This window comes from Lepisosteus oculatus, chromosome 5, assembly GCF_040954835.1.
Source record: "Lepisosteus oculatus isolate fLepOcu1 chromosome 5, fLepOcu1.hap2, whole genome shotgun sequence".
Taxonomy (NCBI): domain Eukaryota; kingdom Metazoa; phylum Chordata; class Actinopteri; order Semionotiformes; family Lepisosteidae; genus Lepisosteus; species Lepisosteus oculatus.
In genome coordinates this window covers 31,247,436-31,260,758 of record NC_090700.1, presented here as the reverse complement: position 1 = coordinate 31,260,758, position 13,323 = coordinate 31,247,436, and the positions used below count along the sequence as shown (strand labels likewise).

Genomic DNA, 13,323 nt, shown 5'->3' with positions numbered 1-13,323 from the left:
TTCCATAACATGAGAATTTTTTAGGGGTTCTACAGGAAGCCGAATTGAATTGTTTTGCTTGTAGGCAGTGTCCATGTTTGAAAGTGTAAGTCATAAAGGTTTTCAAAGATAAAAATATGCCTTTCTTCCAGTCTTGCTTGAATGCAGAGCTTGTGTTTACAATGTTTCACTTCTCAGGCATGACATTTTCCTTCAAGTTGACACATTTAATCACTGTTCTCCTCTGCAGGTCAGCCTATACGTAGTTGTATTGTAGCCTTGAACCAATAAGAAGACCAGGTACTGTAAATTGAAAAATGTCATTCAATGGCCTCTTTTATGTAACCTCTTGGTTCTGCTCGGTGGGAAGCCACATAGCTTTTGAGTGATAAGTAATGGGCAGAAATGTGGAAAACTTGACTTGATCCAGGCCCAAGCAGTCATAACACAGCTAGTGGGAAAAAGTCCTGAGTGGCTGACATTTTGCTCATTTTTTAATAGTGGGCTTTAAACATCTGCTTTTGTTTGTCGCTGAGCTCTACTGGTGCAACTCGAAGTTTGAAAACAGTGTGACAGCAGTCAGCAGTCTTCCCCACTTAGGGTAGTGTGTGTGTGAGGATGCCTAAGGCAGTACACACTGTTGATGGTCCGGTGGGGAGGGGGTTATTACCCAAGTCAAGAACTTGTGCCAACACTGCAGTGCTTTCTCAACTTTTGAAGTGAACAGTGCTGGAAGATGACTGTGGCTCTCCACTACAGCACCATAAAGCTGCTCAGCTGTGAAATGAGTGTAAAATGTCACACTTTCTAAGTGATTTCTTCCCTGAAGGAGGTGCTAACCTAAAATGGTTTGTTCCAGTGCAGCACGTTAAGTGAGAACATGCTGCAGTAACTACAGGAGGTGTTTAAATAAGGTTCTGGAGTCTTACGGAAGTACTGTATGTCAAATGGTTTAGGCCCTGAATAATACTTAAAAATACATAGATTTTTTTATCATGGACATCTGGGTTCACAACTGGAATATTATGAATTCATATCCCATAACAGTAGGCACTGCCATTGTACCACTGAGCAAGGCACTTGATCTAGTAAATTTGCCCTCTTGAGTACAAGGTTACAAATGCAAGATGCTTTGGAAGCAACAGCCAAATTAATACTTCTAGTCCTTTGTAAAGCAACAGGAACTGGGTTTATTCCATGCTGAACAGAAAAGAAAGGAAACGCAATGTTTCGGCTGTGGAGCTTCCGGTGTGAGCGCCATGTTGAAAATGGACTAGAGTGAAATTGAGGCATACAGTAAGGGAAAGTACAATAAATGGATATTATAAGCTTGAAAAAGAGAAAAACATGCAGGAATGCCATACATAAAGGATGACGTCCAGATGTTTCCTTGTGGATGGCCTGAAACAGTGGGGGCACCTTTTAAGTGAGGACACAAATTGCCTGAAGGCCTAGTGGGTACAATCAGTATGTTAAAAAAGTCAGATCCTTTTCACAAAAAAAAGTGTGTAAGTTTCAATGGGCTTCAGTTGAAGAATTCACTTAAGGAGGGAGTAACAGTACTCGGGTATCTTCCTGCTCAGGATAGCAAGGCTTCTGTGTTTGTGGCTGCTTGTACAGTAGGTGATTTTAAGAAAGCACGGAGCTCTTACATAAGCTGTGCAGATACGAGTGGGGACTTGAGTTTGAGAGGACAGTGAATTCTTGAGGATTGTGAAGAAAGAAATACAGTATATATTTAAATATTTTGTTATTATTGTATATATTGTATGCAGTCAAATCAGTCTCTGTGCTTGTCACAGTCCCTTTCCTGTTACTTACTTTGTTAATGTTTGCCAGAAGAATGTATTGTTCCACAGTACTTACATGTATGGCTGAAGTCTTATCTGTAAGTTTCCTGGGCAAGCCATGTTGTGTGGTTTGTGTTGTGGGATTCAGAGCCACAGTCAGAAGAGCTGTCTGCGTTTTGTGAGCTTTATGCTGGTGTGGGGGCATTGCTGCAGCATATCCGGATCTCTGCGATCTGAGGCAGTGATGGCCTATTGTCTTCTCAGTTTAAAAAAAGAAGTTCAGGTGATTTACAAGCTGTGTGTGTGGTCTATTGTAGCACGAAATACTGTATTTTATTTATGGTTTTGTTTTTTTCCCCACTCCCTATCACACTTTCCAGATTACACAGTTCTATTCAGTATTTCATAATGTCTTCCCTTACAGGCATCTACCGTAGTACAATCACAGTTTTCCCCATTACTATGCGCATTTACTTTGTTTTGTTATAATCTGCCCCTGGTGGGTGTGTACACTTATCTGACCCCTTTGCATCATGACTGAATGAGATTGGAATTCTCTTTGAATTCAGTAATGAATTAATGTAAAGGTATTATCTGTGCTTTACCATTTCCTTATGCCATGACTGTGCTTTACTCCACTGTGCTTTTACGCATTATTAAGGGCCGAGGTTCTAATTTGTTTTCATTTGGGTTCGTGCAGGACTACCAATTCAGGTGGAATGTGTTGTAGCAACTTTTACCATGCCTTCACTGAGGTTGTTGAGTTAGCGGGGTCGCAGGATTTCTTTGGTCCCATTTTCGATAACTACTGTATAGTACATCTTCCACTCAAGCCAAAGTCCCAGGCTAGTCTGTGACCAGAATACCCCTATCTGTGACCCACACCACCCAGTAATCAATAAATTAAAGCAAGTAAAGGATTTCCAAAGAAACACCAACAAGGTTGATCTACGGGCAATACGCTGGCCTCACTACCAGCCTGCAGTGTGATAGCTCATCAGATGCCGTGTCCATTTTCTCGGGAGCTGGCTTTGTGAACTGTGCCTGTTTGGATACCCAGGGTGACAGAGTTATTTTAGGAAGAGAAGCTAATTGCTTTGGCTGAGGAGCAAAGAACACTGCTTACAGCCCCAGTGTCAAAATTGGCAACCATCTGATTGAATTCTATTAATAGGGAAGATGCATCAATCTGGCAGTCCAGGAAGAGTACAGTGCTTCAGCCACAGTTCTTTCTTTTATCTGCAGTGGTACCGTGATCTGCTTTATACAGTATTTACAATCTGCATGCTCTCTCTTTTGGCTCAGGTACAGAGAATGTTGTGGGGATGCTTTATATTTACTCTTCCAAATACAAAAACCTACATAATGCTCATGCACATAATCTTTACAGATCCTCAAAGATGAGTTGACAAGAGCTTGTTTCCATACAGACAATAATTATTGCAGTCCCCTGTCTTCTCAGAGACTTGTAGCAGTTTTGATAGTTTTACACACCTAGTTTGTCAATTTCCTGTAATTTTCTAACAAAATGGGAGATAATAAACTCCAGGTTTTCCTCACAGAATGTTTTGGAACCTTATTGGTGTTTTAGACAAAAGAGAAACTGGTCAGACATTCAGGAAATGCCTTCCATGCCTCGCTCCTTAATTTAGAAGCCTGTTTTTAACAAGAGCACTTCTGCAATTGTCAGAATTTTGAAATGCAAGTCTCTGTGCCTGTTTTTTTCCCTCCTCCCAACTTCAAAGTCCTTAGTTGTCTCTGTCCCAAAACGTTTGCATAAGAAAAAAGACAAAAATCTATAAAGTCCATTATCCTGGCAATACTCTGGTAATAAAAGGTGCGTAGACTCTTTTTTTTATACCACCTTTACCTTTGGCTTCCTATACTTGAAGGGAAAGAAATTTGATGGTACTTTTTAAAGCACCATGTGCTATATATGTAAAACCCTTTAACACATGGAGTTGTCTTCCCTTTTGATGCAGGCCTGCTGTGCCTAGAACATTAGACACCTGTTGCTGAATGAATAAACCATGCAAAGCCCTTTTTCCCTTCTCATTTTGTTCAGCCCAGTGTGCAAATGTCATGACTGCACAGCCAGTACAGGAAAATAAATCAGAAATATTGTATGCAGTCACTGCATTGATTGTTTAGATCTTGGGTGGCTTTGTTTTGTCTTCAGGTGTCTTCAGTGGTCTGCGGGTCTTTTTTTAGAATGGGTATGTTTGCGAAATGCAAGTCACTTCATCAGGTGCAGATGTGCTAGAGCCTTTGTTAGGCAGCAACAACTGGAATAAACACTGAGTGTGGTATCCTGTAACAGTTTGATTTACTGTATGCAAGATATCAATGAATAGATGAAACTCTTCACATGACATATTCTCATCTTGCAAAAAAGCAGCACGGCATGTTGGAAAATTTTCACAACCTCCTTCATAATGCAGACAAAATATCTTGCTGGAATTTGAGGCCTTAATTTGAGGCTGGATTTGTAAGCAGAAGCCAGCATTCTTCCCTGGTGGTGGGCATATTTCAGGATAAAACTGTTTAAAATCCTGAGATAGCAGGCCCATTCAATGTAAAACTGAATTACATCCAAGACTGGTTTCAATTGAAAATGGTATTACAGTACATGCTGTTTTCTCTGTCAGTTAGTAAGAACTGCAGTGCACACCTTGAACATTTCCTCTTACTATTATCTTTTGGAACCCAATGTCTTTGATCATGTCTAAATTCACTCTGACCATGTTCTTAAGTGATAAGAACTTGAGAACAGTTAACAAACCATTCCAGTTGGTCCATCTTGTCCTTTTGGTAGTTAGTGACTAATTGATCCACGTACCTGATCCAAGTAAGGACTGTTGTCCTGTCCGGGGTGAGTCCTGTCTTGTTCTTATTGGTTGTCAGGATGTGACCCTGTGTTTTATAGGGTGGGTGGGAAATGGGTGGGTCATGTATCATCCTGTTTCTTGGTATGTCATAGTACCTTTAGCAACAAGACTGGGTGTCTTTTTCTGTACCCCCAAATCTCTGTTGGCTCTATACTCTATTCATCCTTAGGAAATTATATTGATTACTTCATCATTTCCAGCTTGGAGACAAAACAAGCGCTAGATTTTTCCATTAATCACATGGCTCCTTCTTCCACAGAGCATTTGAAGATCAGCCCCCAAACAGAACCAGCGCCCCCATGAGTGACGAGTGCATCTTTTGACATGATAGACGTTTAATTGCAAAAGGATTAGTCTTCCATTAAGTAATTTTTGTACACCTGAAAAACAAGTCTTAATACCACCCCCCCAAAAAAAACCCACCAACAACAATGAAGCCGTAATAGCTGTGGCCAATAATATTTTGCGAGATATGAATTATGCAGTGGTGCCAGAAAGGCTTTGTGCATGCCAAGCTCCGATCCTATCACCCTCTTCATGTGTCTTGCAAGTCTGACAAGGACCTTGCCTACTCGGCAGTCTGCGAAAAAGTGTACAGAGTCTTGTCCCTCAGCTGGATTTAGTATCAAAGCCTGACATGCATTTGACAGAGACCAAATCCTCAGTGAGCTGAACAAAACTGACACTTCCAGCAGGGTTTTGGGTAGAGGGGCAAAACTGGAACTAGGTCAGGAAGTGGTTTTTTTACATCTTGGTTTGTTTCACGGAGTCTCGGAGAAGTGGTTATACAAAGTGACTTGTGCATTCACTCACTCAACCTCTAACACAAAAAAAACAAGGAACTCTGTGGAGATACGGCTTCTAAAAATGTCGCCTCAACAGCCCATAGAGAGCCAGAGGATCAATCCACACGCCTGCTGTGATTTCCAAATGCTTCACTCTATGTGAGCAAACGAGATAGACACCTTCTGCAGTCCCTTCGCATCCTCACCTTTCCACCTCTTGCTTTTACCTTCCAGAATGCGGGAGCAAGACTTCCGGAGCCTCTTCAAATGGCTGCTGCTCCTGACCTTCTGCCTGATAACACTGTGGGGGCGGCTGACTCTGGCCTCATCACACAGAAGCCATACAGGTAGGCCTTCCTTCTTACATCTTTGAAGACAGCAGTGGAAACGTTGCCACCTCATTTTCTTTTTCCAAAGAGAAGTAAAGTTTAAAAGATGAATTTTCAGTGTCCGGCATGAAGTGCTTCAGTGTGAATGACAGCCAACTTTAAAAGGAATATCTGAAATCCCAATTTTTAAACATTTAGCAGGTTTTGTACAGCTCCCACATTTGCGCTTCAAGGTTACACGCTGTCCTGGTGATATCTGGCCTTTAAAACACAGAGGCCTCCTCTCTTCAAAAAGGACATAAAAACAAAGAGAGATCTGAGAAATGAGTAACAAGATCAATTCCAGGGCCCAAATGGAAGAGCTGTGATCGCAAAGTGACTATAATATTGCTTTGGAAAAATGGTGAGAATTCTGATCATGGTTAGTTTCTTTTTTTTTTTATGAAAGGTCTGTTTTAAAAGCCAGTTGTTTTTTTAAAGCAATTGCAAGCCAGAGTCATATCTCTTTTTTTTTCCTTTATTTTATCAGGTTTGTCAATTGAGAACAAGTTCTCATTTACAAAGAAAGGCCCAGAGACCCGTCTACTGTATATAGTAGATTTACTGGAGCAATTTGTGTGAAGTGCCTCGCTCAGTGTCCATACAGCAGCAGCAGATCCTGCCTGGCATCTGAAACAATGGCTCTCTGGTCAGAACTCCAGTAGACCATGTTGCTGTCTGCTGGCTTACATGGCTCAACTTTGGAATCAATAGGTGTGTCCAGGGGTTTGCATGGTGAATTTCCTGAGTGTTTGGAGGTGAATCTTTACTAGAACTGTGTGATCTCCATGAAAAGACCTTTGGTTGAGACGGAGGGTCCAAAAAATATTGTGAGTATTCATTTCCTGGCAGGGAACTGATGCAACTGTCTAAAAAGGGCTTACACAGTGATGACTCGCACTCTGTAATTCAGGTCTTTGACCATCATGGGGAAGGAGAGCCTGTTTTTGCTAATGGGGACCTGTGTGAAGGTGCTGTGTAGAAGGAGGCCATGAGCAATTTGGTTTTAATTTCTAATACAACATGATAGATGATGTATTCTAATTATTTATAGCATTTCTTGGCCGCCATCTTTTGTCATCTTTTTGGTGTTACACCAATTAAAGCTGCTTGACAGTACTGCTAAATCTTAACAGTGAAAATGACTTGTGCTTCGCTGTGATGTAATTGTTATGAATAAGACTCAAAATGAAAATGTGTTCAGGAATATTTCTTTAGTAGTTAGGGATTATAAGCTTTCATTCCACCCGCCCAGGGAAGATAGGACCCTCATGAAGAGCGAGGAGGTAACCAGGGAGTAGCTGTAAAAATGAAGACGGGGTGGAGAGGAGATGCAGGAAATGCTATTTATCGCTTCAGAGGAAGTGATGTCATGGAGGATTAGGAGTTAGAGTATCAGAGGTGAAGCAGAATTTGGTTGGTGTCATCCCAACATCTGTTAAAGTTCTGTGAAGAGAAAGTTTTTGTATTAGTTGTTGAGTTTAACAACATGCCTGTTGCTGTATAGATTGTCATAGTATGAACCAAAGAGAATTCATACTCTTTACTGTGAGGATGATTATGATCAGTGTCTTCCGTCATTTAAATACTTGAGCCTCATTCATATTGAATGTCGATTCCTTTTATTAGAAGGGTAGTTATTTTAATTGGAAGTCCAGGGTGCAAGGTTGGTTTGAACGTGATTGCCCTTCCCTCATGAGATGTCACCAGGCCAGTGCAGGCCCATAAAGAAAGGTGGGAGGAATGGGGAATGCCTGAAGAACACCCATATGTGAACAGGGAGAACATGCAAACTCCACACAGGCAGATACCCAATGGTCTATTCAAACCCGGGATCCTAGATCTTTGAGGTAGCGACACTAAAAGCTCTACCTGACATGCCAATTATTTCAGTATTTGAAATGAGATCCGTGGATGATTTGGGCCAGAAAACAAAATCTCCACGCTCAGATTAGTGTGGAAATAATCTTTCCATGTTTGACTGTTAAGTGTGGTTTCCTCAGAGTCTTTCCCCATGGGGTTAATTTCTGCAAATTTAAGCCACAGTCAGTTAGTTTTAATATCTCAATTACCTCAATCAGCACCATTCTGTCTTCTCACTCAGAAAGCTGACTAGGAATAATCAAATAATCACTTCATGCCGTTCCACTTAGGTCACACGAGGTTAATAGACACAGGTTCAAATAATTTAATGCCATTATCCTGAAAACCAAAATGTGTTTTTAAGAAGGTTTGATTAAAGCAATCAAAAAATACCTGCTCTAACCACTACTTGAAACGCAATGCAGACAGTAACACCAGAGGATATGCATGGAAATGAGCTGCTAAAGTCACAGTCGCAAGTCAAATTGTTTGTTGTACATTAGCTCATAACCAGCATGAAGCAGTATATAGTGTGCAGACCACCTAATTTCCTTTAAAAAGCAAATGGAGTCAAGGTTGTTACCAAGTGATTCTGTGGTAGTCAAGGGACATTTTTTGGAATCAGGTTGTTAGACTAATTTAACTACAGTTCGGAGTGACACGGTCTGATTATGTTTATCAATGCTGTTAGCTCACAGCAACAGCATGCCTGATTCAAATGGTTTAAAACCCCATACTAGGTGAAGTTACTTGTTCAAATCACAGACAATACAAATTGGACCAACCATAGGTTAAGTACTGAGAACATTTTTATTCACATTAAAATTGTTAGATGTGGAGCCCAATTTTTATTTAGATCCTGACGCATTTGGATCTTTGAAGATACACGCTAATGAGGTTATTTGGTCAATAAGCTACAAGCACCTGGAAACATTCCCATTTTCCCATTTTTATACTTCTTCCTCTTTTCTCAAGAGAAATCAGTCTGATGGCCTCATTGACTAGCCCACATTGAGCGTCATGCCACATAATGTGTTACTAATGGACACTTTTATGAGTATGGATGAAATGGACTGATTGTCAAGGGGCATGGAGAGCAAATGACCTTTTCCCCTTTGCTGTGGTGATCAGTCACAGGGGAGGCTGAGAAATGGTAGCAGCAGAGTACACAGATCAAGTTATGATTCTTCTGTGATATTTCCCTTCTTGATTAGATGGAGGACTTTGCTTTCACATTTCATCAGCGCTTTGTCATGTTTTTGCTGTTTACAAACTCTGATAATGCACTCGTGAGTGACTTAGCCAGTAATGGAGCTCCACATTCTAGATCTCACTGGCTTGAGCGTGGAATAAGTCATTAGGCTATCATGACAGGGATTCCTCAAACTGGGAAAACACAACTGACCATAGCATCTGGTGTTAAGTATCCATAGCAACTCCTGAGAGGATACAGTTACATCAGTGAGAGCTGCATCATTCCTCCAACCACTGGCAATTCCACTGCGAGAGCTGTGGGATTCACAGAATGGAAAACAGCTGTTGATCAGAGCTGAGATATTCACCTTCCTGCAGTAAGTAAAGCAATTAGGTGAGCATGGAAAAAGAACAGCCCATTTTAGAAAAAAAAAACCCCAAACCCCAAAAGCTCTATTCCAAAAAAAGAGAGAGAAAAAAAAGAGAGATGCTGAGGTAGCTCTGCCTGACCTGTTGGTCTGACCAGGATCTTTGGGATGATTTGACCAGAATTTCTAGGAAATTACTGGAACAGATTGAGGTCTCTGCTATGGGCCGCAGCCAGCTCCAAAGCCTGGCGCCTCAGTTGCCACTCTCGCCTTCTCCTAACCTTACTTCCGCGCTCTCTGTGCTGCTTGTGTTACTGTTTTAGACACTGATTCCACATGACAAGTCCCTCCGGAATAACTCAGTGGCACAATTTATAAAAACAATCCTGCAAAAATTCACAAGTACATGGCAACATTACTGCCAGCTTAAAGGGAAGGATAACCTGCTATTTAGGAGTACAGAAGAAACTCAGAAGAAAAAAAATCAGGATGCACAACATGAGCAAAATAAATTTTCGACAGTTCATCACTGGTGATTTAATCCAAAGTGACAGCAGATCCTCCTTTAAGGTCTGTGGGTCACTTACCGCTTTGCTGGGGAAGCCTGGAACATATGACTTCCAAAGAGATGCTGAATGAAAGCTTTAATGCATGAAAACCCTACTATTAAAGGAGCTGCAATTCATAATTAACACCACCACATGTCAGGACAGGAATATCCAGTTGGAAGAGTATGTTTAAAGCTAACCCTCACAAATCCATTTGTCTGACTGGTGCTTCACACTGGGAGGGAACAATTCCAACAGTGGTTGAGGGTGGCAGTCTCACGGGGATAAATTGCCCTTGTGCCAACAACAGAGATGGAAATCCAACACATTTAGGATGGGGAAAGGAAAGAAATTGCCACCCTGCAACTAACTAGGGGCAACCTACTGAGGCTAAGCAGGTGTGAGTCTGGATGGGAGACCTCCTGGGAGAGCTAAGGTTGCTCTGGAAGAAGAGCCAGACAAGTTGGGGGCGCTTACTCTGCGGTCTGTGTGGGTCCTAATGCCTCAGTATAGTGATGGAGACACTATACTGCACAAAAGGTGCTGTCCTTCATATGAGACATAAGACCAAGGTCCTGACTCTCCATGGTCATCAAAAATCTCAGGGTGTTCTAAGGGGTGAGAGTAGTGGTGTTAAGCCCGGTGTCCTGAACTAATTTCCCCCTGGCCTTTACCAGTCATGGCCTCCTAATAATCTCCATCTCTGAACTGGCTTCATCACTCTGCTCTCCTCCCCACTGATAGCTGGTGTGTGGTGAGTGTACTGGTGCGCTATGGCTGCCATTGCATCATCCAGGTGGGGCTGCACACTGGTGGTGGTGGAGGGGAGACCCCATTACTGGTACACTTTGAGTGGGGTGACCAGAAAAGTGCTATATAAGTGTAAAAATGTATTTATGTATGTATTTATTTACAACAAATTGCAAGTGAAATAGTGTAGAAAATAGTGAGGAAGCAAAAATGACTGAAAATTTTTATTTAAAAGATGTCAAACAGGTAAATAGGCAGTGGATTAAGTTGTAGCAGACTAGTTAGAAAAAGATAACAGATTACTGGGAGTAACACTTCAGTTGCAAGGCATTTCAAGGCCAGACTCTGGTCTCTTTGGAGACATGGGTTTGAATTCCCCACACTGCCAATCAGTTCATTATGCCACACAAATGTCAGAATCTAAAAAAATCTAAAAAAATGTTAATTCAGTACAGGAATTCTTTCCTTTTCGCAAACTTATTTTATATGTAAATAAAAAAAAAACTTTGCTGTGAAAAAGCTTTGGAGGGTCATTATCTTTCCTGAATATAAAATGTTGACATATTTTATAATCATGCTGGATCAAAGTTCTGTAGTATTGTACCTTCTCTTGTTTTCTGTCTCCTGCTTGAAGGAATATGAGCCACAGTGAACTGCTGGAATCCCTCTTCCCTTCTGTAATTGTGACTGCACATACTGAGTGATATGGGAGTTGAGAATTTGCTTCTTTGGGCAATTTTCCAGGATTGTTGGTTGTTGCAGTAAGATTTTAGATGCACTTCCACATTTTCCTGCATTATTAACCATTTTCTTCATGGGCACTCATTTCACCTAGAGAAACATGTTTCAGTAAGTAAGGCAACCAATGGAACATTTTTACAAATCTATTAAATACTTAAAAGTGAAATAGAGCAGAATACTCTCTCTGATGTTTTGGCTATCTTTTCTTTTTGTTCAGATGTTTCTTTGGTAATAAAAGTGGCCACTAGAGGGCTCTAGACATGCTCATGTAGTTAAAAAGTGGAGGTGAGTCTGCTGGGAACCTCGTCCTGTCCTGTACTTTTTAGAAGGAATTGTGGGACCGCTATCCTTTGCACTGCCACAGAAAAGAGCTAAACTGAACAAGAGTCACAGATGCTTTAGAAATACCTTGGCCAGGCCATGCTTTCCTGTGTGAATGACAAACAGAGGATGATCTCAAGCATCATCATTCTCTGGTTCTTTGTAGCTGTAAGCTTGTAATTCTGGTATTTTTCCCTTGAGGGTTTTGTGGAAAAGCAAATAGTGGCCTGAGGGGATCGTATCAGGCACAAAGTGATCCCCTTAGGCCACTATTTGCTTCTTCCAGAGGTATGTCAAGGGGATAAATGCCAGTAGTATACAGTAGTAGATTCCATCTCCCAGTGCCTTTAACACCAGTTAGATAGTAGCAGGTTTCTTGAATATCTCTTAATGGTTGTACTTGCATTTTATACAGGTAGACTTTTAAGGTAAATGTGATCCCAAAGTGATTCAAATCTGTTTTTGAAGAAGAAGTTTGATTATTTAAAAAAATGCTGAGGGAAACCTTAAAACAAATAGAAACACTTTTTACAAAACACAAGTTTTTTTTTTTACATTTTGTGGTAATTGTTTCCAATAGGGATCTTGTTTCGCAGAGCTCTATTGGGCGTGCCATCTGTGCCATATTTAAAATTCTAGCAATGCAGGCATTGCTGATTAATGTACACTGTTAATTGGCGAGAACTGAGCTCTTGCACTGTTCCATTAATATGATAACCTCATCAATTTCTCCTAATTGAATCAGTTAGTGCTAATCATTAGCTATTTGCACCTCAGTTCGAAGAACTGCATCCCTGCCCTGTAGAGCCAGAGTGTCAGAATTGAATACTAAGAGAGGAGAGTGACAGTGTGTCACGTGTTGTGCCCGAGCGGTGCAGTGTGTTGTTGGCTGAACTTTCTAGGCACGAATATGAAAAGCAACTTTGAAACGTAGGACAGATAAAGGAGAATGCAAAACATTAATGAAATAACAAATTGGCTGCAGAAACTCTGAATCGGCTTTAATCAATGAGCCAATTATTGCATGTATTTCACTTATCTCATAGGTCAACTCTTGGAATTCAAGTTGTATTTTTTCAAGTTTCAGTATTTTGCACTCAAAACAAAAACCTGGAAAACATTTGGCGTAAAGGTTGGGGCAGGCCTTGTGGTTTGTGGTCGGCACACCAGATCTTGGATTTAGCCACTTGCTGACCCTTTGAGGGGGTATGGGGTGCTTCCGAGTTGGGTGTGGGGTGTGGGTCACCACCCATTGTGGGTGGGCCAAAACTTGGTCTGTCTGTTACTGGGCATTCTGCCACTGCTCTAGAATCTCCAAGCTTGTCTGTACAGAACAAGGGGCTGTGCTTATTCGAAAATGACAGAGTGGGTGTTTTTTACACAAAGGGTAGTGGGGGGGGTCTCAAACTGTCCAGCTACTGTATGTTGTCAGAGCAGCTTTCTTGGGAAGTTTCAAGAGTTGCCTGGACAAGATCCTTGAACTGATCGGCCTTTAGCTCCCAAATCAGCCAGACCCACCAAATGGCGTCTTCTCCACTGGTAACTTTCTTACGTCCTTATGTCTGAGCTAGAGTCAGCCAGGATATCACTGACTTTGCTACTGAAACAGTGGCATTCTGGGCACCGTTCAGTTTCTTTACTTTATTGTCCCAGGAGAGATATTTGCTCTGCAGGTGGGGCAAAAAGACAAACACAATACTTAGTACATTTAACAAAACATGAATCCAT

At 41.3% G+C, this 13,323-nt stretch overlaps 1 protein-coding gene across 2 annotated transcripts in view; it reads left to right on the top strand.

Moving 5' to 3' along the window:
• The window catches only part of tafa3 (TAFA chemokine like family member 3), a 120,006-nt gene that overhangs the window by 60,202 nt on the left and 46,481 nt on the right, over positions 1-13,323 (top strand). For both annotated transcript variants that reach the window (XM_015342123.2, XM_015342122.2), the window contains exon 2: positions 5,677-5,789. In XM_015342123.2, coding sequence (XP_015197609.1) covers positions 5,678-5,789 — 112 coding nt within the window. In that variant the 5' untranslated portion in view covers position 5,677. The remainder of the gene's footprint in view (positions 1-5,676; positions 5,790-13,323) is intronic.